Source organism: Sturnira hondurensis, unplaced genomic scaffold (genome assembly GCF_014824575.4).
Source record: "Sturnira hondurensis isolate 20B ecotype Veracruz unplaced genomic scaffold, ASM1482457v3 Scaffold0022908, whole genome shotgun sequence".
Classification (NCBI taxonomy): domain Eukaryota; kingdom Metazoa; phylum Chordata; class Mammalia; order Chiroptera; family Phyllostomidae; genus Sturnira; species Sturnira hondurensis.
This window is the reverse complement of record NW_028095539.1, coordinates 8,002,273-8,029,653: the sequence shown is the minus strand read 5'-3', so window position 1 is coordinate 8,029,653 and position 27,381 is coordinate 8,002,273. Positions and strand designations below refer to the sequence as shown.

The 27,381-nt window shown below is 61.5% G+C and overlaps 2 protein-coding genes across 3 annotated transcripts in view; both read left to right on the top strand.

Annotated features, from left to right (window-relative positions):
- The window catches only part of CCDC187 (coiled-coil domain containing 187), a 37,820-nt gene extending 34,473 nt beyond the window's left edge, over positions 1–3,347 (top strand). The window contains 1 exon segment of the mRNA XM_037036626.1: positions 3–3,347. Within this exon segment, the coding sequence (XP_036892521.1) occupies positions 3–889 (887 nt within the window). The 3' untranslated portion in view covers positions 890–3,347.
- A 2,634-nt stretch (positions 3,348–5,981) lies between these two features.
- Positions 5,982–26,381, top strand: QSOX2 (quiescin sulfhydryl oxidase 2). Of its 2 annotated transcripts, none has more exons than XM_037036563.1 (12): positions 5,982–6,363; positions 13,240–13,340; positions 14,542–14,590; positions 15,241–15,346; positions 15,492–15,582; positions 16,398–16,543; positions 17,776–17,910; positions 18,134–18,263; positions 19,440–19,562; positions 20,130–20,280; positions 22,786–22,974; positions 23,603–24,090. In XM_037036563.1, exons 1-12 carry the CDS (start codon positions 6,027–6,029, stop codon positions 23,755–23,757), a joined length of 1,713 nt encoding a protein of 570 aa, XP_036892458.1. In that variant the 5' UTR covers positions 5,982–6,026; the 3' UTR covers positions 23,758–24,090. The 2 variants fall into 2 exon arrangements, with proteins under 2 accessions (XP_036892458.1, XP_036892457.1); XM_037036562.1 differs by lacking the exon at positions 23,603–24,090 and adding an exon at positions 24,211–26,381 and having other exon boundaries at positions 5,985–6,363.
- The last annotated feature ends 1,000 nt before the right edge of the window (positions 26,382–27,381 follow it).

Here is a 27,381-nt window from a genome sequence, read left to right as displayed (position 1 = left end):
GGTTGGCGCAGCCCCTGTCCCAGAGGAAGCCCGGCCTCCGCCGGGCAGCCGAGTCCTGCAGGAGATCCTGTCCCCAGTGGACGAGGTTCTGTCTTACGGTAGTGCCGACCTCCCGTCCTGCACACACAGGGACGCCCACCCCCCTCCTCTGCCTCCCGCCCTCCCGGCAGAGCGCGGGGCCACCCTCAGCCCCCACTCAGAGGACTTCCCTTCCCCGCCCGAAGACACCCTGTGTTCTGGGGGCTCTCTGAGCCCCCCAGAGGAGGGTGCCTCCATCAACACCTGTGAGTTGTCCTCCTTGTCTGAGGAGGGGCCGCCCGAGGCACCGTCCTTGGAGCCCCAGGGAGCCAGCCTCTGCCTAGGGGCAGGTGGACAGGGCAGACGCCTCAGGGACCAGCTGGGTGAATCAAGTTCTATTGGAGGGAACCAGGCTGTGGGGGGCCAGTGGTCTGGACCCTTCGACTGGCTAGGGTCCCCCTCCTGTGGGGGGGCAGGCGATGCCCCAGGTGGGACCCCAAGGCTGTCAGTGCAGCGTCCAGCCCTGTCCCGCTTGGACTGTGCAGCGGGGGTGGGCCTGCTGACACCGCTGGTGGCTGGTGACACAGGGCTGTCTGGCACCTGGCAGGGGGACCCGGCTCCTGCTTTAGACATGGGTCCCTGTGCTGGGCCGCCTGGTGTGGACAGGACGCAGGTGGTGGATCTCGTCTCCACGCAGCTCACCAGGAGGATCCTGTGCGACACACTGGCTGCACTCTCGGAGATGGCCCCGCCGGGCAGCCCCACCGGGCAGCGGGCGGGTGGCAGCTGTGTCACCAGACCTCCCACAGTGGGGCTGGGCAGTCTCGGGGGAGACGGGACTTCTGAGAAACCAGTAGACAACCTACAATGACCCAGAGGTGTCATCGGCATCCCCGTGTGATTGTGTGTGAGTGTGCAGATGTGTGTGTGTGCACACATGTGTGCACTGGAGGCCTCAGGGAGCTTAGGCCTCCCTGGGGCAGAGCCGCCATTCGGAAGGGCTGGCCGGGGAGGTGGTCATAGGATGCAGGGCCCGAGACTGGGCGGTGACTCCTTGACGTCAACTGCAAATTGGCTCCGCCCCCATGTTTCGGGGCATTGGGCCCCGGGCTTCCCCGGGCTCTCCAGGAGGACCCTGACCCCAACAGAGAAAGAGGCAGGAGCGGAGACGTTGTGCAAGGCGCGTTGAGGCCTCTGGCCAGGGAAAGGGGTGAAGGGCGCGGACTTGGGGGAGAACAGTCCCCCAGAGCTGGGGGAGCAGGTCCTGGGCACAGACTTGTCCCCAGCTGAGGAGACCATGTGCGGGGACAGGGCCATCAGCAAAGGCCAGGAGAGGGAGGGCGTGGCTTCAGGGACACAGGGAAGCAAGGGGCTGAGGTGGGCTGCGGTCAGGCTGCGGACGCACACCCCCCGCCTTGCTCAAGAGATCATCTGTGGAGATGGTTGTATGAGTTTGACCTCTGGGGGCCAAGGGTTGCCTGTGTCCTGTGTGCCTGGGGCAGGCCTGCCACGCTGGTGATGGCTGGCAACACAGGGCTGTCTGGCACCTGGCAGGGGGACCCGGCTCCCGCCAGGTGCCTTCCCTGTGTACAGGGAAGTCACGTGTGGCTGGGTGACAGGGGCACACATTTCCTGTGCGGCCCTGCAGACAGAGGACGTGGCAGGTCAAGGGTGGAAGGGCACTTCCTCCCCACAGCCGGCCACCCTGGGGCCTGTCCCCTGGGGGTGGACGGGGCCAAGGCCTCCCCCAGACGAGTTCCTCTGGACTCCTTCTGGAGGAGGCAAGAGCCCGTTTCCTCATGGCTTCCATTACTGAACATGCCTTCTGTGACCCTACGTGACCCTGGACCGTTTTCGGAGGTGTTGGCCATGCTGCACCGGAACTCCGTGCTGCGGCGGCACCAAGGGGATTTCCTGTGGGGACAGGCGGCGAAGATGAGCCTGGAGCAGGACCGAGGGCTGCCAGGCAGAGGCCCTCGGGGACAGGGTCTCGGCAGGCCAGGGGGCAGGGCGGTCCTGGGGCCCGCTCCATAGGACAGCCCTGGGGCCGCTGGCCTTCACGGGGCTTCGAGGGCCAGCACTGGTGCCTAACCATAGGAGCCACCACCCGAGACGCTGACCGATGGGCTCTGATCGGGTCCCTGCGGCGCCTCCCGCCCCCGAGAGCAGGGCTGTTGCCATCGCCACTGTGCTGACAGAAGCCACAGGACACTTGGGCCGACGAGGACAACGGCAGACACTTATGTCCTGTTTGCTCGTTCCCAGGACTTTGTCTCTGGGCCACAGTGGGGGCCTGAGCTGCGTCTCCCCCGTACACCCAGGAAGCTGTAGCCTGTTCCTCCCAGGGACTTCCCCGTGACTCATCTGTATCTTGTTTATCATACACCCTAGTATCTGCCACCTCTCCTGTTTCCACCCATCCGCCTGCTCTCATCTGTCCTCCATCCGTCCGTCCATCCACCCACCCATTCTTTCTCAGTTCTCTTCTTGACCTGGAAAATCCCCGCGTGATGAGGAGTCCATAGCCCACTGAGCAGTGCGGTGGCCTTAGGAATGGCTGGTCCTGGCACCGATCCCTCCAGGACTCGGCTCCTCCCATCCAGGACCCCAGCTGTCCCAGCTGTAAGAGTGGACCTCGCTCACTGAACTACTTCCTGGGGAGCCCCACGTCCATGACCCGTAGAGTGGGAGACGTCTGTGAAGCTGGCCTGGCAAAGCCACCTGCGCCCTCCACCCTGCCACCTGGGTGGGCGGCCCCCGAGGACACTGCGGGGCCCTTCCCTAGGCCCGAGCCTCTGGGGAGGCCCCTCAGGCTCAGGCCGGCCCAGTCCCATGCCGCCACACAAGGCTCTGGCTGGCAATTCATGTAGATGTCACACCGGCTGTCCCCAGGCCCACGTTCGAGCGCAGGAGAGGTTGGAGCAGGCGGGGAAATGTGTTCGTTCTTTGTGCACACAATTTCCAACCAAATTTTGAGCTTCAGTTTTTTTTTTATCGATTCCCTTCCAGTTTTCTGAACAAATTAGTCTGTAATTTCTAATTTTTTTCCATTTATGGCTGACCCTTTGGGATTTATGATGCTGTGTGAGAGGAATTATGTATGTCACACACATGCATTTGGCATGGTAATAAATCTCCCGCGTGGAAACCCTGCAGATCTGCCTCCAGTCCCACGGTCTCCTGTCCGGCCGTGTGGGTGGGCGCTGGCATGACACTGTGGCTGAGCTTGAAGCTGGAACCAGGGCCACACGATGTGACCTCACCCGGGTGGCCAGCCGGCCACAGTCTTGCTGGAGTCATCTCCCAGCCTGTGGCCCCCTGTCCCCTAGGGGGACTAAAAGGAATCCTTGCCTCCCTCCCCGGACAGTGGCACCTGAGGGAGGTGGGCTATCAGGTGACTGGCTACAGAACAGCGTCCCCTGAGGTGGTGGACTTTTGTAATCCCGGCCCACGTGACGTGTGAGAGGCCAAGGGTTCTGGCGTTCGCTGTATTGACCTGGCAAGCCTTTAATATCAGGATTACTCCCTTCCAGGTCTCCCCGTGCTCGCCTTGGCTCCGATCCCCAGTAACCTCTTGGGCCAATAAATCTTGATACCTGCCTCCAGAGAAGTCATTATCTTTCATAGAAAATGATTATTTCTCAGTTAAACCCCACATTTAATTTTCCAGTGATCTGTCTCTTTCAGCTTCCCCGTTCAACAGCCCCTCCTGTATAAAACGCCCATGAACCCGTCTTCCGTGCTCGAAATCCCAGATTACCGGACCAGCTTTACGAGATCCTTTCATTTCTTGCACCCTCACAGCCACTGTCATAAGACACAAGCGAAGGCCACGGGCCGCTTCCGGAGGGGTGGTGCCACGTGCTTGGGGTCCGTTTAGTTGGTGCCTTCCCTTCCCCGGCAGGGGGCTGAAGCTGCTGGCCTCCCCGATGGACCAGGCTTTCCTGAGGCTGGGGCTGAGGCTGCCTGCCGGGGCCCAAACAAAACCAGGCCCCGAAAGTCGGTCCTGGTCCACACTGGCTCCCAGGCAGCACCGAGGTCCCAGAAGAATGCCTGCAAGCCCCACATCTGTCACTGAGGGCCTTGTTCCACCTGTCCACACGATGCCACCAAACACCAGACTGCTTCTTGGCATGTGTCCCCCAAACAGCCTGTCTTTTGCCCCAAGCAAAGGCCCCTAATGCCCCTTGAGCACAGCTGAGAGAAGCCTGGTGGCATTTGTAAAACTTGACTGCTCCAGGGCTCTGCTCCAACCAGCCCAATTTACCCTCTGAGATCCAGGGTCACACAGCCAACCCCTGGCCTGACACCTCCCTCACTGGTCCAAAACAAACTCCTGATTTCCACACTCGCCCTGAAAATTGCTCTCCTGCCCTCCCCTGCACCTTTCATCTCCGCCAAGAGCAGCTGGCCAAGACCCTGCAGGCAGACACTCTGGATTGGATCCACCGCATGTCCTACCTTCAAAACATCATCAGCACCACCACCCACCTCTTACCTGAGGGCCACCATCTCTTGGAGGGCTGTGATGGCCCTTCCAGGTCTCTTGCTGCCCCTTCTGCCCTTCTACCCAGCAGCCAGAACCACACCCCCACCTCCAAATCCTCCTGTGGGTACCATCACATTCAGAGTCAAGGCCCCAGTCTGCAGCCTGGCTAGGGAAGCCCTCAGCAGCATCTCCAGTCCTCCCTCTTCCCCGACTCACTGTGCCCTGGCTACGCTGGCCTCCTTGATACTCTTCCAATGTGCCTACCTCAGGGCCTTTGCACGTGCAGTTCCTGGGCTGCTCGTCTCCTTTCTCACTTCCTTCTCCACCCAAAACTCTTTGGAGAGGCCTCCTCTTTCTCCGTGTTCAGCAGTCCCCTCCACACCCCTCCCTCTACTGCTTTTTACAGCTCTTATCTCTCTCTGTCCTGGAATGGAGGCCGGGTGGCTCCACTCTGTCTCCAGCCCTCAGCAGGCAGCAGAAACCCAGGAAACGCTGGTGAAGAAAGGCAGGGGAGCAAGGGGGAGGGATGGGATTGTGGGGAGAGACTGCAAGCAGCACCTGACACAGAAGGGCACAATGTAAAGAGCAGAGAGATGATTGCACTGGTATAAACGTAGTTTAAGTCCAAACCCTATAGTTTACTTAAAATTAATCACCATAAGATCAAGGTCATCCGGAACATACGAACTTGAACTCCAGAACAATGGATGGCAGCTGCTGACTCATAATGGCTCTGCAATCTGCTTCCTTATTTTGTTTTCGTCAGTGAAAAGAAATCTAGATATGCATAGCGATTAGGAATAGCAATGGAAAAGCCAGGTCCCTCAGGCTGGATTAAGCAAAAAGTCATGGGAAGCTTTATTTCCTGGGTTTGCAGAGAGACCAGCTGTGCTCCACTACAAAATTTAGCGCCTGAACGCGTCTAAGTTTGCATGGATGTTTTGCTACATTTTCTGAGTTAAACCCTCATATTAAAACGTCAAGGTCAAGGTGGCAGGCCCTCTGAAACCCCAGGTAGCGCTGCCAGATAAAACACAGGACGCCCAGCTACCTGTGAATTTCAGATAAAGAGCGCACTGTTTTTGTCTACGTGCGACCCCCGTGTGATATGCAAAGTTAACGGGATATACTTAGACTTAAAAATGCAGCGCTGTTCGTCTGAAATGCACATAACTAGGAGTCCTGAATTCTCATTTGCTAAATCTGACGACTCTCTACTCCAGGTTGGGGGATGGGGAAGCTCCGGAGCAGGAGGTCAAGGCGATGAGGGTGGGTTCTGGAGGGGAGCGTGAGAGGCCGAGCCGTGGCCGGGGCCTGATGGGTGTGGGCGGGGCCATAGGCGTGACTCGGCAGTCACGGGTGGGGATAGGCAATGCTTGGCGCACATGGAGGCGGGACCTGACGGCCCTGGGCGGGTCTGGAGGCGTGGTCCAGCGCCTGGGGCGGGGCCGGGTGCGCGTGGAGCACGTGACGGCGGTTGCCAGGGTGAAGGGTCAGGCGAGCCCCGGCACTTCCCAACATGGCGGCTGCCGGGGTTGTGGTGGTGGGGACGGCGGAGAGCAGCCTGGGACCCCCGGCGGGGACGGCAGTCCGAGTTCGGCGGCCGCCCTCGGGTCCGCCCGCGCGGCTGCCCCCGCTGCTCGTGCTGCTGGCGGCGGCGGCCGGGCCGGGTGCGGGCGGCGCGGCGCGGCTGTACCGCGCGGGCGAGGACGCTGTGTGGGTGCTGGACAGCGGCAGCGTGCGCGGGGCTACGGTCAACAGCTCGGCCGCGTGGCTGGTGCAGTTCTACTCCTCGTGGTGCGGCCACTGCATCGGCTACGCGCCCACCTGGCGGGCCCTGGCCAGGGACGTGCAAGGTGAGGCGCGCCCCACGCGGTACCCCGACGCCGGCGCGGGCCCCGCAGCCCCGGGATTCGTCCCCGGGCCCGCGGCATTCTCCCAGGCCCTTTTTCCTGCCCTTCAGAGGCACCCCGCTTCGACCATCGGTGGCCTGCGCCCTGGGTACCCTAGATGCCTGCCCCTACTCGCACCGCGGGATCCTTCCGAGGGAAGCTGCTGTCTCAAGTTGGAAAGACAAGAACCCTTCTCCCCCAGCTCTCATTCCACAGTTGTCCCAGCTCTCCCTACACCTGGTTTGAGCCTTGAAAAGCTTCACTAACTTCCCCGGCCTGTATCCTCAGTTTCCTGTCCGATAGACCGTTCTCAGTCATTCCACCTCAGTGCCTAGAATCCCCTTTCTCCGAGGATCCGCGTTCCATACCCGAGTCGCTTTCCCTTTAAATCCTTCTGGGCCGGGTTGCTGACCACATGGATGCTCAAAGTGAGCTCCCAGCTTAGACATCCAGAGGCTTTCCAAGCATTTCATTGGGAAGTTCCTTGGTCACAGACACGCTGCCTCTGTTGACTGTCATCCGCCAAACTGGTGGTAACGTGCCTGCACTTCATTGTTGGCTGCCAGTGTGATCCTCCTTGGAAGTGTCAGTCCCAGAGCACGGTGCAGGGCCGCTCTGAAACGGCGGAGTTGGAGCAGCCTCCTGCCCACAAGCCGGCCAGCTTTGAAACCGGATGTGAATTGCTCTGAAGTAGGAGCTGGTCCCAGCAAGAGTGAGGTTTGGCAGGGCTCCCGCTCGTGTTGCCTAACCTGTCATTATGTGTTTCAGTGGGCAGGAGGGCAGCAAATTGTGGTGCTTCCTTCCTACCCTTGTTTTTGCGTCTTACATCCAACCTGCGGTCATTTTCTCAAACCTAAACTGATTCAGAACCTTTAAAGGAGTCGAAATAGTGTTTTGTTTTGATTAAGATTTTCTTTGTTCAGTTTCAGAGAAAGGGAAAGGGAGGAAGAAAGAGCCAGAGAGAAACATCGATGTGTGGTTGTGTGGTCGTGTCTCACACGCCCCCAGCCAGGCACAGAACCTGCAACCCATTCGGGTACCCTGCCTGGGAATCGAACTGATGACCTTTCAGTTTGCTGGCCAACGCACAACCAACTGAGCCACACCAGGCAGGGCCAACATAGTGTTTTTGTGCATAATTGTAAATGATTATCTTTAAGGGACATTCTCGTCTTAGCTCAGGGTATTGGGGCTTTTTAATTCAAAAGGGCTTGTTCTTTGAGCTAATGTTTTATGTGCACAGAGTTGTTCACTGGTCACAGCGGAGACCAGAGACTGAGAAGTGGACAGAGAACTCCTTAGGTTCTCTGGGTTGGGTTTTTTCTTTTTTTATTATTATTATTCATTTATTTATCTTTAGAAGGGAAGGAAAGGAGAGAGGGAGAGAAATATCAGGGTATGGTTGCCTCTCATGCACCCCTCGCTGGGAACTGGCTGCAACCCAGGCATGTGCTCTGACTGGGAACCAAACCGTGATCCTCTGGTTCGCAGGCTCGGGCTCAATCCACTGAGCTACACCAGCCAGGGCTGGTTTTTTTCTTAAAGCCTTTGCCTTGAGAACAAACAGGAGCTTAACAATATAGAGAAGTTTTGGGTTCTCATTTGTTATTCGGTGGCAGAACAGAAATGGCGATTAAAATTCAGGGAGCCCTGGTAAGACCTTTGTCACCTGTTTATTGCATATTTTGACTTTTCAGCTTAGTTTGTGAAATACAGAAATTGTAAAGTATGATTAAAATATTGCAAAGTATTCCGTGGTCGAGCCAGCACTTAAGGAGCCTAGAGCGTTGTCCCTGGAACTTGGAAGGCTGCTCGTGAAAGCAGGCTGTCCAGTCTGTGCCAAGTGGTGTGAGTGACCTCACTGTTAGCTGAGGGAGGTCCTCCTGGGAGCAAGGACACGAGGCTGAGACCAGAGGCAGGCATGGCGGGGGGTGGAAGACAGCTGTGGCCTAGAAGGCAAGGGAGGCAAGAGCGGGGCACAAAGCGAAGGGTCTGTGGGGGCCCAGCTGAGAGTCTCCAGCACCAAACCACTTCTGAGGCTGTCTGACCACCAGCTCTGACTGGGGAGTGTCCCACTTGGGGACTTGTTAGGAACACACAGGGTCGGCCCCAGCCCCTGGGGCCTTGGGGTGGCGACTGGGGGGTGCTGAGCTCGGTGAGCATCTGCCGAGCTACTGCGCACCCCCCCATCGCCTCCTCCCTGGCCGCCTCTGTGTGCCGAGAAGGAGCAGAAAGCCCAGAATGTGGGGTGGGGCTCCTCCCCTGCTCGGCAGGCCTCTCTGGTCACAGCCTAGGGACTGTCGTTTTCCTGGATTTGGATTGACCTTGAATTCGTCACAAATGTAATAAACGCTTGTTCGGTTCAGAAGGGGGCTCGACAAACAAAAGGCTACTGTTGGGTGTAGACAGCCACGCCCATGTTGGTGCAGGTCAGCCTCAGGCCTGGCCCTTCCAGGGACAGGCCCGTGCCGGAGGAAGTCCCGCTGCCGCACTCCTGAAAACCCAAGTGGAGCGGACTGCGTGCCGGCCCCTGGTCCGCTCCTCCTGTGGCTGGGCGTGGGGGTGGCCAGCACCCGCCCGAGGTAGCTCCAGAGTACCTCTGCATAGACCGGTCGATGTGGGAGGGTCCCGTTGATGGTCATTGCAGCGAGGGCAGGATGTCTGAGACTGGCCCTGGGGTTGTGCGGGGGCGCTGGGAAGGGAGCTGCGACCTGGCGTGCACTCCACACTGCCCACACCCATCCTCCCTGTTCACTCCTGTCGTAGACAGAGGGACCGTGAGACGCAGTGAGACGGTCACCCACAGGTGGTCCCAGGGCTGAGTGACAGGTTGGGTGAGTGTGCCTGCGGAGGACAGGGCAGGGCGCCCCAACTTGCTGCCCCGTGGTGTCTGCCCTTTGCCCTGCCTCCGTTTGGGCTCTTCGTCACCTGGTCTGGACTTGGCGCCTGTGAGGCCACACACAGCCTTGGTGACAAACTGGGGCACTTGGGGCCTCCCGGGGCCCAGTGTCTGCTCGACAGAAGAAGGAACAGGGTCTGGGGGCGGGTGGGGTGCAGAGGGCAGCAGAATGACCTGCCAGAGTGTGGCTGGGTGCAGAGCGCAGGAGGACCCTGGGAGCTTGTGGCAGCTGCCGCTGGAGGGTGCCGCCCTGTCCGAGGCAGCTCTGTCACGCTGCGTGAAGCCCAGCCGCAGTGAGGGGAGGCAGCCGGGTTGTGCGGGCTGCTGGCCCTGCCTCAGCTCTCAAGATGTGGGACTTGTTCTCGAAAGCTTTTCCCGTCTGGCTGTGTTGCAGGGCTTCAGTGTTTAACTGTAGTGCCCACTGGGGCCCTATGCGGCCTGAGTTTCACCTCGCTGGGGACTAGGGGACCAGAGGACCAGCCCCAGCCGCCGGCCCCAGGCCAGGCTACAAGAGCATGCCTGGGCTCTCCGCAAGGGTGGCTTCCGGATAACTGCCCTGCGTAACTGCCCTGCGCTGCTCCTGCGCGCTGGTGCTGTGACCGGACGCAGGTCCGATGCTCGTCCCTTCGAAAGCCCGTACTCAAGAGGCAGGTTCTGATGTAAAGGACAGGGATTTTATTTGGGTGCGGGCCTCCTGGAAGCTGGGGGACTGGTCTCAAGGCTCACCTCGGGTCCCAGGCGACCTGCTGGTTTATATAGGGAACTGCGGGAAGGGGGACCGAGGGATTCCCGGCAGCGCGCAGTGTCTCAGCCCTGCCCTCGGTGGTCTCGGTGTCACCTCCTGCGAGCGTTGCAGCACCGCAGGGTCACTGCCCACACCGGGACCAGGTGGTGAAGGAGGCGTTGCCGCTGGTTCCACTGGCACTAGCCCAAGCCCTGGTGTCTGGGGCGGCCCTCGGTCAGGCAGGTGCTGCAGCATGTGTCCCGGCGCACGTTGTGGCTTGAACTTGGAGCTCTTTTGGAAAGGCCTTTGCGCAGCTGGGAAGGGACTCACACCAGGAGAGAAGCTACCCCGCCCTCTGGCACCCGGACAGTGGGTTTGGGAGCCCTGACCTCGCCCTGGCGTTGCCTGTGGTTGGAGGAGCCGTACGTACCTGGGCCCTGCGCCACCCGGAAGATCCTGGGCCCATGTGTTTTCGGAGCCGGGGCAGTGAGGCCGTGCTGCTGTCTTCGCAGAGTGAGGCTTGCGTACATATTTTCATTAGAATTTGGCAAGTAATAGTGAAAGGCTTCATCCTGTTGGATTAAGTGATGTGGTTATTTGGCAAGTGAACTTGAAATAAATTCTTGTCTACTACATTTGGAAGCCTACTTCATGAGCATCACTTTAAGCCTGTGGTACTAAAGGTAGGCTGGTGAGCAGAAGTGAGGACGAGCCGTGGCCACTGCCTGTGGTGTCCCTGGCGGGCCTCCAAGCTGGCGGGAGGGCACACCCGAGTGCAGCTGGGCGTGGCCTGAGTCCTGCGAGCAGACGATCTGTCAGTTCTGAGCGGTGGTCCCCTTTGTGTGGTGGGGTGCAGGCAGGTGGGACGGACAGGCGGAGGGGAGGGCCTGGGCTGAATGAGGCCGCTACCCCGAGGCAGACCTTTGAAACGGCTCTGCTCACGCTGTGTTCAGGGAAAGAGAGTCTCTCTTTTGTGTTCCCTGAATGCGCCCATCTGCCGGGACACTGGCTGTGACTGAGACGCTCCCCGTCTGTGTGCGGTGGCCTCGCACAGGCGGCCTTCTCACCAAGGCAGAGTAAGGCCTGGCGAGTGTCGGCGTGCCCTTCACCAGGGTGGCCACTCTGTTCCAGGGGCAGGTGTGTGTGGGGTGGTGGTCGCAGGCAGACACGGATTCTCAGGGGTCCGGGCAGCCAGGCCAGCTGCTCCCTCCGCCATCCTGCCCTGGTGGCTGTGCCCCAGTGAGAATGGGCCCGAGGCCTGCTCTGCAGTGGTTCACGGACCCCGTCCCGAGGGCTCGCCTGCTGGGAGCACTGTGTGTCACCGAAGGTCCCAGTACTGGGTGCCACTCTGTGGTGGGCGGGGAAAGGCAGCAGATGCAGGCCTTTGTGACATGGGTGCGGGAAGAGCGGAGAGGACAGGCTGGATGGGGCAGGGACACACCAGGGGCTTCCCCTGGCTGTCCAAGCTCGTGCCACCTGCTGTGCTGGCTCCACAGAGTGTTAGCTGTCCCTCCCCGGGCCTGTGCTTCAGGAGGGTCCGAGACACTTTTCTCCGCCCGCTGGAGTGGCCCAGGGGTGTGAGCCGGCCCTCCCGAGGCCCAAGTGTTGGGTCGTGGGCGGGGAGAGCACGGCTGAGTCGTGTCACTGGACGCTTTGCGTCGTGTCCACGTTGGTTAGCTTAGTACACTTTCAGGAGGAAAGGGTGTGCATTTTTAAGCAGAAGCGGTGTATTGGGTGAAAAACAGCAGGTACCAGACTGGGGATGTGCGGGAGTCTTCCTGTTCCCACGGCCCTTGGGGGTGGGCGGCGTGACTCTCCTTCCGGGCATGTTTCCACGTGACCTGCGAGGTTTCAGACCAGGACAGAGCACAGAGCAGATGCCCTGTACCTGGATTTCACCCACACTCCTGGCTTAGCCCGGCCGTGGTACAGGACCATGGCCACGGGCAGCTGCAAGGCCACTCAGAAGTCACATCTGTGGCAGAAGGTGAGTAGGCCTCACCTGGCCCAGGAGTGACCCAACCCCTAGGCCCATTGTCCTGGAAGGTCCCCACTGCTGCTTTGTGTCTCTGTGGAGGCCACCGCATTGCCTCGTGGGTCCCCCTCCCCTAGGCAGGGCTGGGCGCCAGGGAGAGTTTAGGACGGAGCCCCAGGCGGCAGCATGATCCACCTAGTGTCCCACAGAAAAGGAAAAGACCTCTTAAAGGGAAACTGCACCAGTGGCCTTTGGAGGATGTTGGGGGTCCTTCCACTGAAACCAGGGACTGAGGGCATGAGCCAGCACTTCCGCCCCTGTGTGTGCCACGCCTTGGGGGTCACTGTGCACCTGGCTGCAGCCATTGGGAATTGAGGCTTTCAGGGGTGGTCAGTGAGCGGGGAGGCAGCCAGGGCCCACCCAGTCCTGGTGGGAGCACGCTCACCACAAAAGAGTCCGGCATAGGTGTGGTGTAGGCACCCAAGTTCCCAGGCACCAGGGCTGGGGGCAGCCCACAGTGCCTAGCTGGTGGGAGAGCACAGTGTGGGCTTGGGGACAGGCGGTAGCAGACCAGCCATGTCCACCAGTCGCAATGGGCAGCCCCACTTGGACCCGATTTAAACAAACAGTCCACGCAAAAATAAGACACCTGGGAGCTCTGGGCCCGGCACCTGCGGCTGTGCGAGCGTGTCGGGCAGCTTGCTGGGTGGCGAGCCCTGTTTTGGGAGGCGCAGTGGGTGGGCACAACCTGGCAGGGGTGTCGGTGGGGGTGGGCGGGCATTGGGGTGGATGCTGACACGGGCACACAGGCTGCTGTGTCATTGTCTCTGGTTCATTCGGATGCTGGGGGTTTCCTGTCATAGAAACTCAAAGACGGAAAAACACACATGGGTTTGAACTGCTCCTCTTCTGCTCCCAAGGACAGTGACAGTGCTCGCGGGTTTGTGGAAGGCATCTTGGGGAAGTACCGGAAACTGCTTCCTAGGTGGCACTGCATCGTCCCTGGGGGTGTCCCGGGCAGTCTAGCAAAGCAGCCTGGCCGGGGGGGGGGGTAGGGGCAGGGGGCAGCTGTTACCAGCTGGGTCCATCAAGGAGGGGAGCACGGCCCTGCTGCTGTTGGAGCTTTGTCCCTCTTCCCAGCTGGGCGCAGCACCGTTCTGGGCCTGAAAGGGCTGGGGGCAGGGCCGGCCAGCCCAGGGCCCGCCCACCCGCGGCACTTAAGGCCTCACCCCTGCTTTCCAGACTGGGCTGCCGCCATCCGAGTCGCCGCCCTGGACTGCGCGGAGGAGAGCAACCACGAGGTGTGCCAGGCCTACGACATCCACTACTACCCCACCTTCCGGGTGAGCACCTCCTGCCTGCACCCCGCCACCTGAGCCGGCCAGCATGTGGGCTGCTTCTGGACCCTTGGTGGGAATTTTTGTTTGCAGAGGGTCCCTCTCTCATCCCACCTGGCGGGGCTGGACCTGCCCCAAGGGTGGGGGTGGTCAGGTCTGCTGCCAAGTCCGGGTCTGGGTCTCACTGTCCAGTGCTCCTTCCACCCCCACACATGACCATGTGCTGTGGCCCCTGTGTGCACCCCGGATACCAATCTGCTGGGTGCCTGCATGACCCCCAGTGTGGTGCCCAGCCTGGACACCCTGAGGACACCATATGGGCCCTAGACAGGCCTGTGTCCCACTAGGGGGCAGGAGGTCCACAGATCTGAAAGGTGGAGAACCGTGTCCGTGGTGTGCGTGTGGCCACACACCTGCACAGGAGCGGGTTTCTGAGGGAGCCACAGCTCAGAAAAAAGGCAGCTCTGAGGAAGCTTTGCCACCTGCCCCGTCAGCCCCTGCCTGGTGCCGTGTGGCTGCCCCCCAGCCTGTGCCGCCCCCGGCTCCTGCCTGAGCCTGGTCTCTCGAATGTGCTCCTGTTGGGTCATGTGGTCGGCTGCGTGCATGGCACCTCTCTCGCTACACAGGGCGCTGCTGACGGTCACCTGCACTGCTGTTGCATGCTTTGCTGTCCCCTCCGTCGCTGCCACGAAGCTGTTCAGGCTTCGGCTTCTGTGAGCGTGTCCCCTGCTATGTGGGCCATCGCTGGGCGGGGGCTGCACCAGCACAGTCTGCTGCCCGGGGACAGCGACCCGTCTGTGTGTGGCCTGTGTCACATCGTCAGTGACACGTCTGCCCTTGGGGTTTGCCTGTTTCCTCCTGGGTCGTCTGTCCCCGGCCTCCAGAACCCTCTGTGTGTTTGCCACGCGCTCTCCCTCGGGAGTGGGGCGGCGCCTCGCCATGCACACCTGTCTTCGCTGTGTCTTTTCCCGGACGAGGTGTCGGTTTTCATGGAAAGCTCTCTCCTGCCCGGAGATGTCCGTTTGTGCCTGTCACCCTCCCTGAAGTCTGTGTGGCTCTAGCCCTGCTGGGTCAGGTCGTGTGCAAACCGGACTCCAAGGGGTGCCCACCACCCCCACGAACCTGACGCGGGGCTGCGGGCCGCAGCTCTGCGGTGGGGAGGTGGAGAGCCGGTCTGCCGATCACCCGCCCTGTGTTCTCCTCGTAGTACTTCAAAGCCTTCACGAGGGACTTCACGACCGGAGAGAACTTTAAAGGTGAGGGCGCGAGCCATGCTGCTCGCTCAGAGGGGCCTCAGAGGGGCCTCAGAGACCCCTCAGCGTGAACACAGCCTCAGAAGGCGGGGCGCCTCGCTGCCAGGCCTGTCCCACCTCCCGGGACAGCCTGCCCCGCTGTCACCTGTGGGAGCTCAGACGCACACGGTCCCAGCGGGAAGGTTTCGTCTTGTGCTCTGCCTTCCTGGCAAGCAGTTAGGCCTTTTTGAAAAGTAAACGCAGTAGTTGAAAAGGTAGCGGGAAGGTCTCCCGGTGAGTTTTAATGAACGAGCCCACCCGGCAGCCAGTGTCTAGGTCAGGCCCCAGAGCACGACCAGTCAGCCCTCAGGGGACAGCGTGCTCAGCAGAGGCCGTCCTNCTCAGACGCACACGGTCCCAGCGGGAAGGTTTCGTCTTGTGCTCTGCCTTCCTGGCAAGCAGTTAGGCCTTTTTTAAAAGTAAACGCAGTAGTTGAAAAGGTAGCGGGAAGGTCTCCCGGTGAGTTTTAATGAACGAGCCCACCCGGCAGCCAGTGTCTAGGTCAGGCCCCAGAGCACGACCTGTCAGCCCGCAGGGGACAGCGTGCTCAGCAGAGGCCGTCCTGCCCGGGGCGCAGTGCGGGGGGCACCCTGCGATGGTGGCTGTTCCCCCAGGTCCCGACCGAGAGCTGCAGACAGTGAGACAGGCCATGGTTGACTTCCTGCAGAACCACACGGACGCAAACTGGCCCCCTGCCTGCCCGGCGCTGGACCCGATTCGGTGCGTAGTTCTGTAAGAAGGGCACGTTGTGCGGTGAGTTTGATTCTGCGAAACGTAGACGTGCGTTAAGCAGAGTGGGCCCTGGCGCCTGACGGCCGGCTCACTGTCCCTGAAAGCACTGAAAGCCGGTTTTTTCTCTGCAAAGGCCCAGTGACGTGCTGTCTCTCATCGACAAGCGGGACGGCCCCCGCGTGGCCGTCATATTTGAGAGCAGTGGCTCGTACGTCGGACGCGAGGTACTGTCTGCGCTCCCTCCAGGCCCCCGGCGTGCTGGGCTCTGCGTGGGGCCTGGAGGGAGATTTCGGGTGGCTGCGGGGAGCCTCTCCGAGGGCAGGACCGAGGCAGGTGACAGTGCGACCTGGTGCTTGTGTGGGGCACAGGGCTCACAGGGAAGTGGACCTGGGCCGGGATGTGGTTCTTGGCTCCCACATGCTGTGCTCACAGGTTTTCTCCTGTATTTTGAACTCAACTTTTTTGCCAAATCCAAGGTTCTATAAAACGCATTTCTGTCGTGAGACTTTGCTCTCTTGTCACGTGTGTGGGTCTGAAGCCTCTGCCCTTGGGAGTCTCAGGAAGGCCCAGGGGCCCGACACCCATGTGGGTGACAGGAATCCCTGAGCTCTGCCATCAGTGAGCGCCTGCCTGGACTCGCTCCACCGTCTGCGAGCTCTGGGGACACAGGTGGAGGCCAGGGCCATGTGGCTCTCCCAGGTGCTGGTGGCCCCCCAAAGGCAGGTGCCTGCTGCAGGGTGCACAGCTGCAGGCGTCAGGGAAAGCCCAAGGCGGGGAGTGGCCCGTGTGCGCACGTGGCGTTTGAGGAAGGTCGGCTTCCCGGAGGGCGTGCTGGCTCGGATGGCACGGCACAAGTTCAGTGGCAGGGGTCCCTCCGACCCTCGGGGAGACCCAGGACCAGGTGTGACAACGGTCCGGGTATCCAGAAGACAGACACAGGTTTACTCCTGGCATGGAGTTTCTGAGTCCCTCCTGCAGGCTGTGGCACTTCCTGGGGACGGCGCCAGCTGCAGGGAAGGTGACACACTCTCCACCCCAGGTGACGCTGGACCTGATCCCCTACGATAACGTCGCTGTGAAGAGGGTGCTGGACGCTGACCAGGCCTTTCTGGAGAAGCTCGGCATCTCTTCCCTTCCTTCCTGCTACATGATTCACCCGAACGGGTCACACGGGTTAACTAGCGTGTGAGTGCAGTTTGGCTTGAGGGCTGTTTGTGACACATGGTGGCATCTGGGAGCCCCTCAGGGTGGGAGCCCACCCTGGGCCTGAGGTGGTCCGGGTCTTCCTCCCGATGAGCAGTGGGTGCAGGTGGGCCCCAGGCTCCGCCCTCTCACCGCCCACTCCCCTTTGCCACGGCACACGGCACACAGCGACCCCAAGGCTGGTGTTTGCCTCTGTGCGGAGGGCCAGGGCGGGGACAGCCAAGAGAGAGCCGGCTGGGAAACGGCTGGGAAAGGCCGCAGGTGAGAGAGAGGTGGGTCCCTTGGCCAGGCTCCAGCCCCTCAGCGGTGGGGAAGGCCGGCCCTGCTGCGTGGCCCCCACACCGCCTGCTGGCCTGGAGACCCCGGGCCTCCCGTCTGCGCTTACTCGGCAGTTCTTGGTGGGTCACCGTGTGCTGGGGACACAGCAGCGAAAAGGCAGGATACACGTCCTTGCTTGAAGGGCTTCTCTTTCATCCTCTAGAAGGTTTAACTGAGGCACCAGGGCACCCCTTTGCCACCCAGAAGCCTCAAACACCGCACAGTACCCGTGTTTCTGTTCTTAACGGAGACTCCGGGGTTCAGGGTGCTCAAGGCCACTGTGGGGCTGGGCTGTCCTGCCTCAGGCTCTGCGGCTCAGCTTTCTGGGGTGTTCCGAGTGCCTGGGCCTACTCCCTGGGGTGCTGGGCCCTGACCAGAGGCCACGGGGGCCTGTGTTTCCCCGGCCACTTTGGAGGACCCCTGAGCTTCCAGAAGTGCCCAGCGACAGGCTTCACACACCCTCAGGGCATGTCCCACTCTGTCCCCTTAAGGGGTCGCCTGTGCAGAGGCTCAGGGGTGCCAACCAAGGCCTGGGGTGGAGGCGGGACGCCCTTCCCTGCCCCCTCTGAACACCCGTGTGTCTAAAGCGGACACTGGCAGATGCCCGGCTTTACAGACCTAACGTCTCCCCAGGCAGGAGGAGGTCCGTCATGGCACTTACTGTGGCTGGGACTCGGGCCTGTGTGGGTGTGTGTCCTGGCGGAGGGCTAGCCCCAGCCCTGGGCCCAGCAAAGGAGGCAGGGGGGTAGGGAGGGGCGGGGCAGAGCTTCTGTCCATGAGGGAGGGGCCTAGTCTCAGCCTGGGGGCTGGGGGACTCAGGAGGAACTGAGCAGCCAGAACCAGGTCTGGCCTGGGCTCAGCCCGTGCCCACCCCCCACCCCCCCGCTTTCTTGCAGCGCGAAGCCTCTCCGGTCATTTTTTTCCTCTTATTTGAAATCATTGCCGAATGTGAGGAAAAAATCGCTTTTGTTGCCTGAAAAGCTGAACAAAGAAGAGAATGCTGAGGCTGTGGAGTGGAGGGAGTTTGACAGGCAAGCTTACTCTTGCACGAGAGCTGCCCCCGGTGGGGTGAGCGCTTGAGAGAGGCCACAGCGTGGGTGGGAGGGCGGTGGAGCTCATTGGCTGGTGGCACCCGTCTCCCCAGAAGCCCAGCAGCCATGGGTGGCTGCTGAGGAACCAGCCGTGTCCCCCTGGGGAGGGGCTGGTGTGCCGTGCGGGGGTCCTGCTCACCGGCCCCGCTGTGCCCGCCCTCAGGTCGAGACTGTACACAGCGGACCTGGAGTCGGGGCTGCACTGTCTCCTGCGGGTGGAGCTGGCCGCCCGCAGCACCCTGGCCGGGGCTGAGCTGAGGACGCTCACCGACTTCGTCACCGTCGTCGCCAAGGTGTGCGGGGTCTGCTCTGGGCCGGGCGCGCCACTCCCTGGGCCCAGGCTGCGTATGTCTCCTGGTCAGCCTCCCAGCCAACCCTGCTCAAGCCCCAGGACGCAGCGCACGTGGGGGGGCGGGGCCGGGCCGGGCCGGGTGTGGGTCAGAGGGCAGTGCTCTCCAGGGGCTGGTCTGAGGGCACTTGCCCAGGTCAGAGGTAAGCATGGTGGCAGTGGAGAGGCACAGGGGTCAGCATGTGGCCTGAGCTGCCAGCCCGATGACAAGGGGAATAGGGGGAACGGAGCAGGCGGCGGGCAGCTTCCTCGGGGAGGGTAGACAGGGCCGCTGTCCTCGCCCACCCTCGCTCACGGGGTGGGGTCTGCTGGGGGCCAGGACCTGTGTGGCGGGCCCTCCATTTCAGGAGAAGGTAGAGCATTAGGGGCTCGGGGGTTTACCGAGCGTAGCTCCTGCCAAGAGCTCTTAGCTCCAGGACTGGAATCAGGGCTCAGTCGTTTTCCTGGCCCAGAGCAACTGGGGGGGTCAGAGCAGCAGGGAGCGGAAGGCTACCGCTCAGGTCCTTGGGGACGGACCTGAGCCCCTGTCCTCCTGGCCCCAGTGGCCACCAGTTACAGTGCTGGGACCTGGTGCTGGTTATTACCCAAGAGACGAGGGGCCTTCACTGTGGAAGGCGTTTGCCTCGTGCACAGTCCCTAAGCAGTGACCAGACTCTCCGGGTGGGCTGCGTTTGCCTAGTGTGAGTTTTGGGAAAGGAAAGCAGCAGGATCGATGTCTGAAGGAGTAGCGAGTCCCCGGTGTGTTCGGGTGGGTGGAGGAGAGCTGTGTGCGCGGGCCACCACCCCATGACCCCACTGTGGGCTCGGGACTCAGGGCTCCTGGGAAACAGCCTCGTCCCTTTGAGGAGGTGCCCTGCTCATCTGCCTGTCACTGGCTGTGCAGCCCCTTGGTCATCGAGTGGCTCTCCTGTACACGGGGCACGCGTCTCAGTCGTTTTTGTGAAGATGCCTCAGACCTGAAACACGACGCTGGGGAGCAGGTCGCGGTGCTGCGTGCCCCGCATGGGAAACGGAAAGCTCTTCGGGGGCCGGCAGGCGCTGTCCCCGAGGGCCCTGCCGGGAGCCCACGTGGTGCCGCACGCCTCCCCGAACAGTCTCTAAGTGCAGTCCTTCCGCCCAGCTGTTCCCCGGCCGGCCGCCCGTCCGGAGGCTGTTGGAGACGCTGCAGGAGTGGCTGGCCAGCCTGCCCCTGGACAGGGTGCCCTACACCGCCATCCTCGACCTGGTCGACAACAAAATGCGGGTGAGCCCGCCCTCCCAGGGTCCCTGCCACTGCCCCGTCCTCTCTCCTAGCCTGGTGCAGACAGGTACCTTCACACCACCGCATAGGCGGTTCTTCCTGCCCCGTTTCCATGGTGACTGCGCTCACTCCCCCCTCTGCCTCTGGTGCTGTCCGCCTGCTGCTGAGCCCTCAGTTCGAGGACAGTCAGCAACAGCGAGCCCTGCACAGGCAGCAGCGGTTCCTCCAGTGTTGTGGCCCCGGGGCTTTTGGTGGTTTAGTGTACGTTTGGAGGGAATTCCGAGTCCTCCACCTGAGAACGAGCAGAAGTTATGTGCTGAGTGAGAGTGGGGGAGCCCCTCCGAGCTGCCCTCAGGCCTGGCGCCCACAGGGAGGGACTCCGACAGCTTCGTAACCAGGCACCCAGGGCCGTCCTTGCCGGGCCGTGGCCAGCACACCGCCAAGCGAGCATGTCGGAGTTCTCAAAATCTGGACAAACGTCCCTGTGTGTGACTGCCACCGGTCAGAGAACATTCACCAGCTGTTTTCAATTCTGTCGTTTCGGTTATCTCTTGGTCTTTCTTTTCCCAGATTTCTGGAATCTTCCTTAGCAATCAGATAAGGTGGGTGGGATGCCAAGGAAGCCGCCCAGAGTTGAGGGGCTACACCTGCTCCCTCTGGAAGTTGTTCCACACCCTGACCGTCCAAGCCGGGGCCCACCCAGAGGCGCTGGATGGCACAGGTAGGTGTCCCCACTCAGCCAGGGCACTGTCAGTCCCCCGACTCTGTGCTGGGACCTGCCAGGTGCTGCCAGACGCTCAGCAGAGGCTTGTTCTGCTGTGTGTCCTCAGTGCCCTGGGGTCCCCTGCTCCCCGGATAGAGGGAGCGTCTTCTCAGGCATCTGCCCAGACCCCACACAGCCCCGACAGTGGAGCCTTTGTTTCCACGCTCGTGCCTGGCCAGCCTGTGGGGGCTCAGACCTGGGAGGGCGTGGCCGGGACCACCAGCGTGAGCGCCTCTGCTGTTACTTTAAGAGAATGTGGGGACAAGCGGACACACACTGGAAGGTGTCTGTCTCTCGTTGCGGGACGAGTCACCCTGAACCTGAGCAGCTCAGGACACCAAACTCTCACTCGGCGTCTGATGGCCGAGCCGGGCCCTCTCATTGGCTGGAGTGTGAGTCTGGGCCTGAGTGTCACTGAGGCTCAGCTGGCCGGGGACCACCTCCCAGCCTCGCTCTTGGCTGGTGGCCGCAGTCCCGTCCTTGTCAGCTGCACTTGCCTCAGGCCCCCTCCCCAGGCCACTCCCTTCACCACACGGGCGGCATCAGAGTGATAGCCAGAGAGGGTGCCCTTCGAGGTGTGCCACCCGCCACTCGAGTGTGCTCTGGTCCCTGGGAGGCACCGTGGGCCCAGCCTGCTCTCGAGGTAGACCACGAGCACCTCACGTCCACCGCACCCTGTGGGTCAGCTGGGTCTCGTCCAGCCAGACGCCACGTGAGGAGGCGGAGTCACATGCAGCAGGGCGTGTGGCGGTCTTCGGAAACTTTTACCACCCCAGCTTTCTTCCGGATGACACTGGAGTTCTCCGTCCCTGGGTCTCGTGGGGGCAGAGATGGGCTTTCAAACCACAGACTTTGTTAAGAATCACACAGAAAAAAGAGCAGCGTGATTTTCAGGAGAATCCTTGGAGCTCCTGGACCGAAGGTGAAATCAGAGGCCACCAGGCCTGGGACCCGCTCCCGGACCAAGAGCTCAGCCCTGGAAGGAGGCACGTGTCCGGTGTGTGCCGCCCGCCCCCTGCCCCGGCAGGAAGTGCACTTTGAAGGCAGCACAGTGAGAGCCAGGGCTGCTCCTTCCCAGGAGATTCCGCAGAAACGGCACCGAGCTGAGGCTGGTGTCACGCGGGCAGCAGATGGCGGGGTGCACAGATGCCATCTCTCGCCTGGCAGCAGCACCGACACCAATCACAGTGACACCAGGAGCGCATCCCACGCCACAGAACTGGGTCAGACGGAGACACCAGATTATGTCTTGGGAGGTTTTCCCTCTCCTTCTTCCACATTTAAACCCCATCGACTAAAAGCCCCCACCCCCCTAATCCCCCCCAGGTAGAGCTCTGTGGTTCTTGCCCACTTTAAAGATTAGGGAGGGCTGAGGGTGCAGTGCTCCACTGGGGAGCAAGGGGGATTACACGGTGATGCTCGGCAGATGTTGGCCAGGGGCTGCTGGCCGCCAGTGCGGACAGCAGGGCAGAGGCCCAGGCCCGAGCACGTCCACAGGGCCTGTCTCACTGTGGGCACCACCTGGCCGCCCTGGAAACAGTCCACCTAGGAGAAGTCGGCTCAGCTGACACCTGCTCTGAGAGAAATAAGCGGGTGGCCCAGGTCAGGGGCAGAAGCAGACCTGGCCCCGGGCCCAGGAGTGTGGCCCGTGGCGAGCAGCACAGCGCAGGCCCCAGGGCCACACCGGCCTGTGCAGAGGCCCCTCGCCTGGACTAAGACGGATTGAGCGTCCAAAGCATGTCTTTTATTGCCGACATTTAATCTGCTTTAATCTCACGGTCTCTTATCTGTAGACTCAATCCCCCGTATTAGCTGTCCGGAGGGGCCGAGCTGCCCTGTGGTTTTCCCGGGGTCCCTGTGTCAGGGCATGTTGGCCGCTGCCTCCAGAGTCTGCACAGCGGCTCTCCTGACACCTCTCCCTCGGGGGCTGTAACCTGTGGCTGGGAGGCCTGGGGGTCCCCTCCTCCAGGAGGAACACAGGCCTGGCTGCCCCTCCCGTGAGCCCAGAGGCACTAAGGCTGTGTTCACACCTGGGCTTGTGTTTCTCGAGGATTTCAAAGCAGAACAACTGCAGTTTGGAGCAGCTCCTGTGGCCCCAGCACCAGCCTTTGGGGGCCCGAGAGAAGCCGCACACAGGCTCTGACCTGCAGTGGAGCCGCAGGTCTCTGGGCCCTGGGGCCAAAGCCCCACCAGAAGGTGCAGCGTGGCCCCTGAGGGTCCTCAGAGTCGAGGCTCATTCTCGGGGGTGGGGGGTGCACACGAGCCAGCAGCCCCGGGTGGTAGGCATTGGGCAGGTGCGGGCTCCTTCCCGCATCTGCGCACACATGCAGCACGTCCCGGTCCACGTGAGGCGCTCGGCCCCTTCCTGGCTCCGAAGGCCCCAGCCCCGCGGCTCTCGTGGACACAGTTGGCCAGCTCTGCGTCTTGTCCCCGTGGCGCCCACAGTGCTCCCTCCCTCGGCAGGTTTCGAAGGCGACCCCCAGGCCGTGCTGCAGACCATCAGGAGGTACATCCGCACCTTCTTTGGGTGCAAGGAATGCGGGGAGCATTTTGAGCAGATGGCCAAAGAGTCCATGGGTTCTGTGAAGACCTTGGACCAAGCAATTCTCTGGCTTTGGGAGAAACACAACCTCGTCAACAGCCGCCTGGCAGGTGAGCAGAAGCCGCACTGTCTGGCCTGCGCCTCCGTGCGGCGCCAGCGCTTGTCCGGGTGGGGCCCGTGGCGGCAGGGACGGCAGTGCCACGGGCATCAACCGCCCTGGCCTTCGTGCCCCGCTGCCTGCCGCCTGGCCCCCAGCTGGTCCCACACCTGCCCTAGCCCCATGCCACTTCCGTGATGGCCTGTTATGGGAGCTGTCAAAAGCCGCAGTCAGCCCCAGGGCTCCGGTGTCCCTGCTTCCAGGCATCTCACTCCCTGGGGCTCTGGTCCGAGTGGGGACCCCTGGAAGGTTGGTGGTGGGAGGGCTGGGTTATCATTAATTTCCAGGAAGGAACTTTAGTGTCCTTAAAATCTGATCGCAGATGACGGACCGAACCCCTGAATGTGGCTTTGTTTAAAAAACTGAACGGGGTGCGTGTGTTTTCTCCGACTTAAGTAATTCAAACTGTTCCTAAATCAGTGGCAGATTAAAATTAGGCTTAAAAATAATTCCACTGAGAAATAAATCTTAATAGAGATGAACAGAAAATGTCACTAAACTACCGGTTTTTAGTTAATCCTCTGGGTTGTAAACACACAGCTGAAGCACTAAAGAAAATTGGTTTTTCTTCGTGCCCCGAGCTGCCTGCTGCAGCCCCACTCACGTGGCCGCGGTCTGTCCTGTGTCTGCCCGGGGCCAGCAGTGCAGGCTAAAGCGTGGGCCCCGGTACAGAGGACTTGTCCACCTCTGGGTGTCAGGCCTCTCCCTGCAGTCGGCCTGCAGCACTGGGCTCTGAGGTGAGCGGACAAGCTCCCACCGGCCCACAGAGCAGGCTTCACAGACCCTTATTAACGAGGGCCCGGGAGGGGCCCACAGGAGCCCCTGAGCCTGCAGTGCTGTGGAGACTTCAGGGCACTGAGGGCCCTGGGCATTGTGTGGGGGAGGCAGAGGTGGGGGCTGGGCAGGGGTCTTTGGGAAGCGTGTAGCTGGGAGGCTGGGAGCAGACTCTGGCCACGTGAGTGGCACTGCTGTGTGGCCTTCGAGCCCCTGGAGGGTGTGAGGGAGGGACCAGTGCCAACAGAGGGCGCTCTGGAGACACAAGCTGCAGCCTGTGCGGGAGAGGTGGGGCTGAGGGGAGTGCCGTCTGGACCCTGTGGGAGGCTGAGGGGAAGTGGGGGAGTGGTGCCTCAGTCCGGGGTGGGCGGCCGCTCTCGGCAGCCTCTCCACTGTTGCCCCCTCCCACTCCCAGGCCACCCGAGCGAGGACCCCAGGTTCCCGAAGGTCCCATGGCCCACTCCGGACCTCTGCCCTGCCTGCCACGAGGAGACGCGGGGCCTGGACAGCTGGGACGAAGGCCAGGTGCTCCTCTTCCTGAAGCGGCACTACGGCAGCAGCAACCTCGTCCACACACACGCCGCAGCCCTGGGGGGCGAGGCCGAGGGGCAGGGCCCGGGCCGTGGGGGCCCCAGGGCCCGGAGCCTGCACGCCCCCCGCGTGCTGCCCCCCTCCCCGGGCCTGTCGGAGAGGGCGCAGCTGGGAGTGGCCTGGGCCGCAGGCCACCGGGAGGTGGAGGCGGCGGCGCCCTTCCTGGGGCTGGGCTTCTCCAGCCTGGACATGAGCCTCTGCGTCCTGTTGTATGTGGCCTCCTCCCTGTTCCTGATGCTCATGTTCTTCTTCTTCCGTGTGCGGGTCAAGCGCTGGAAGGTCCGGCACCACCACCCAGCCGTGTAGCTGCCCGGGGCCGGGGGCACTGGGGGCTCAGCCCCGTGCCTGCAGCTGTGACGCTTCTGAAGGGGATGTAGACTCGGCGCACCTGCTCCGCGGACGCCTGCAGCAGAAGATGGCAAAACGATGTCTGTGTTTTCCCTCTTCTGGGCCTAGACACGGGAGGGGTGTCCCTGGTGTGGCGCCTTCTCTCACCTCGAGTTTGGGAGACTCCACGTCTGCCCTGCAAGGCCTCATTCTGGGACTTGGAGAAAACCCCGCCCTCTCCCCCACAGAGAGTCGAAGGGGCGACCAGAGGCAGCCGCGGAGCCAGAGGGGAGCAGGCGCTGGGCTGCAGGAAGAGCCCCCTGCCTGGCGGGGTGGACGTGTGCTTGGAAGGACCGGTGGTGGCCGGCTCCTTCCTCAGGGACAGTGCCTTTGCCCTTCTCTGTGTTACTCTGGTGACGAGAGAGAACTCACTGAGTGAGGGCCACCCCCGCCTGCCCGTTGTCCCTGGGCCACCCCCCTGCCCGTTGTTCCCGCCACCACCCCTGGTGGCCCAGCCCCCCCCAGGTCCACGGAGGACCTCAGCCACCTGAGCCAGAGGAGCGGGCGGGCCTCACTGGCGCCCCCAGGCTAGACTGCATTTGCCCGAAGCAGTTTTCACGAAAGGGGTCACAGAGGGCCTGTGTGGTGGCTAATTGCTTACCATTTATTGACTTTAGCACATTATTTGTAAAACCCAAAACATTGGGAGGTAACTGAAGACATAAATTCTGCTGGGTGTGTTGCCCAGGAGACCCTGTGCGGAAGCTCAGCAGTGTCTGCGAACCTGTGTGTGAGCACGTGTGTCACTGTTTCTCCACTCTGCCTGTTCCGGGATCCTGCGCTCATCGCCGTGGATGGCGAGGCTGTGTGTGTGCGATGGCCATCATGCTGATGTCACTGCTGCAGCCTGGGGATGTGACGTCTCCAGCACACCTTCGCTTGGTGTCCCCCCTGAGCGGGGGGCAGGGCCTGCCGCCTGAGCCTGCCCATCACTCCTGTTTGAAAGCCCCTGAGCCCGCCCTTGTGGTTTGTCCTGTGCCTGGGTCGTTGAAGACCCCGTGGTGTTTCTTTTCCACTCGAAGCCCCGCAGGTTTCCGTGGATTGGAGGGAAGTACTTAGAACCATTCATTCAGCTGCGCTTGGTTCACGTCCAATGTCCCTCCCTTCCCAAAGTCAGTTTTTCCAGGCCGTGGGCCCTGTCATAAGTCGTAGTTGGTCGGACAGGCAGTGTCAGCTGGTAAACGCTGGAACGGATGTCATAATGCTGCAGGTGGAGGTCACCACCCTGAGGGACACGCTCACACTGCCTGGAGGGGCCTGGTGTTCAGCAGACGGGCTGTGGGGATGCGCTGTGCCAAGGTGGCCACGGCCGCGCATCTCATGTGCAGGTGTGCGCCATCTTGCACACCTTGTGGGGCCTGCTCGGCCACGGATGCTGCGCTCAGGCGAGCGTCCTTTAGGTTTATTTTCTGAAGTTGTAAATATTGAGACAATGAATATAAGTTCGGAAACTTAAATGTATTTATTTTTAATGGAAGAATTTTGATTAAAAAGAAGCTAGTTGGTGTGGAATGTCACTGAAATTTCTTACCTGCAAGGGAAGTGAACATTTTGTATTTAAGTAAATGAATGTGCACATTTTGAAATAAAGAAATCTGATGTTTGAAATAGCTGTAGTTCTTTTGTGATGTGAACCAGCAGAGACGGTGAGGGTGGCGAGTCCCACACACCTGAAGCTCCTACTGAGGCAGAGACTTCTGGGAGACAGCCCCAGGGTTCCGGAGTAGAGAGAGGGGTCGAAGTAAGTCACCGGTGGTCTCGGGGCTGGTGTACTGAGCACAGCAGCCCTCATTCCACACCCAGCAGTGACCACGGGTGGGCGCAGATGCACAGGGGTACCCTGCTCCAGGGAGGCCCTCGGGACCCGGGGCCCTAGCTGCTGGCCACTCAGTCTGGACGTCAGCTTTTACTGGACGTGGCCTTCCTAGGCGCCCCTGCCACAGAGCCCAAACTCCCCAGCCCCTTGTTGGGCAGAGCACCCAGGGCTCCGCCATGGACACCTGTTTGCTGCCTCAGGTTCTGAACTAGTCAGCTCTCTTCGCCCGCCTCCCCACTTTATTCTGCGGGAGGAGGTAGGTCTCAGTAGTCCTGTGTGTGGCTTCGGTTTCTGTGGATTCCTGTCCCCAGCTGACTGTGTGGGGACTGGTAGGTAAGCCCCTCCCTCCCTCCCTGCTCTACCCAGGCCCCTCCCCCAGAGGCAACCGTGGTGGGGATGCTGGCCACCAGCGCCGGTCCGAGTGATGCTGGTGTGGGCATAGGCTCACCCTCAGTGGCCCTCGTTCAGGCCCAGGGTTCATAGAGCTCTCTGCCCCTGAGTCTTGAGTAGATCCTGTTTGGGGGCACCCCAGGTGCCCTCCCCACCCCCTACTGCCCTGGGGGAGTGGAGGTGGGGCAGTGGCCTGAGATAAGGGCAAAGTTGAGAGTTCAGGAGGTCGTTAATGCAGAAAGTTCCTCAGGCTAGTAGCAACAGTTGGCCACCTCTAAGCCAGACCTGGAGCCAAGGCCTGGCGGCGGCCTGGGCCAGAGGCGGGAGGAGCCGGAGGGGCTTCCCCCGCCGGCGGCCTGGCAGCCGGGTAGCTGCCTTCCGGAAGGCTGCGCAGGAGCAGCG

What these genes read in the sequence shown, in the direction of transcription:
- QSOX2 (XM_037036562.1), top strand. Translation starts at nt 6,027, where the DNA reads ATGGCGGCTGCCGGGGTTGTGGTGGTGGGGACGGCGGAGAGCAGCCTG. An exon ending in TCGTCACCGTCGTCGCCAAG is followed by an intron (nt 18,264 to 19,439) that starts GTGTGCGGGGTC and finishes CCTTCCGCCCAG; the next exon opens with CTGTTCCCCGGCCGGCCGCC. An exon ending in TGGTCGACAACAAAATGCGG is followed by an intron (nt 19,563 to 20,129) that starts GTGAGCCCGCCC and finishes TTCTTTTCCCAG; the next exon opens with ATTTCTGGAATCTTCCTTAG.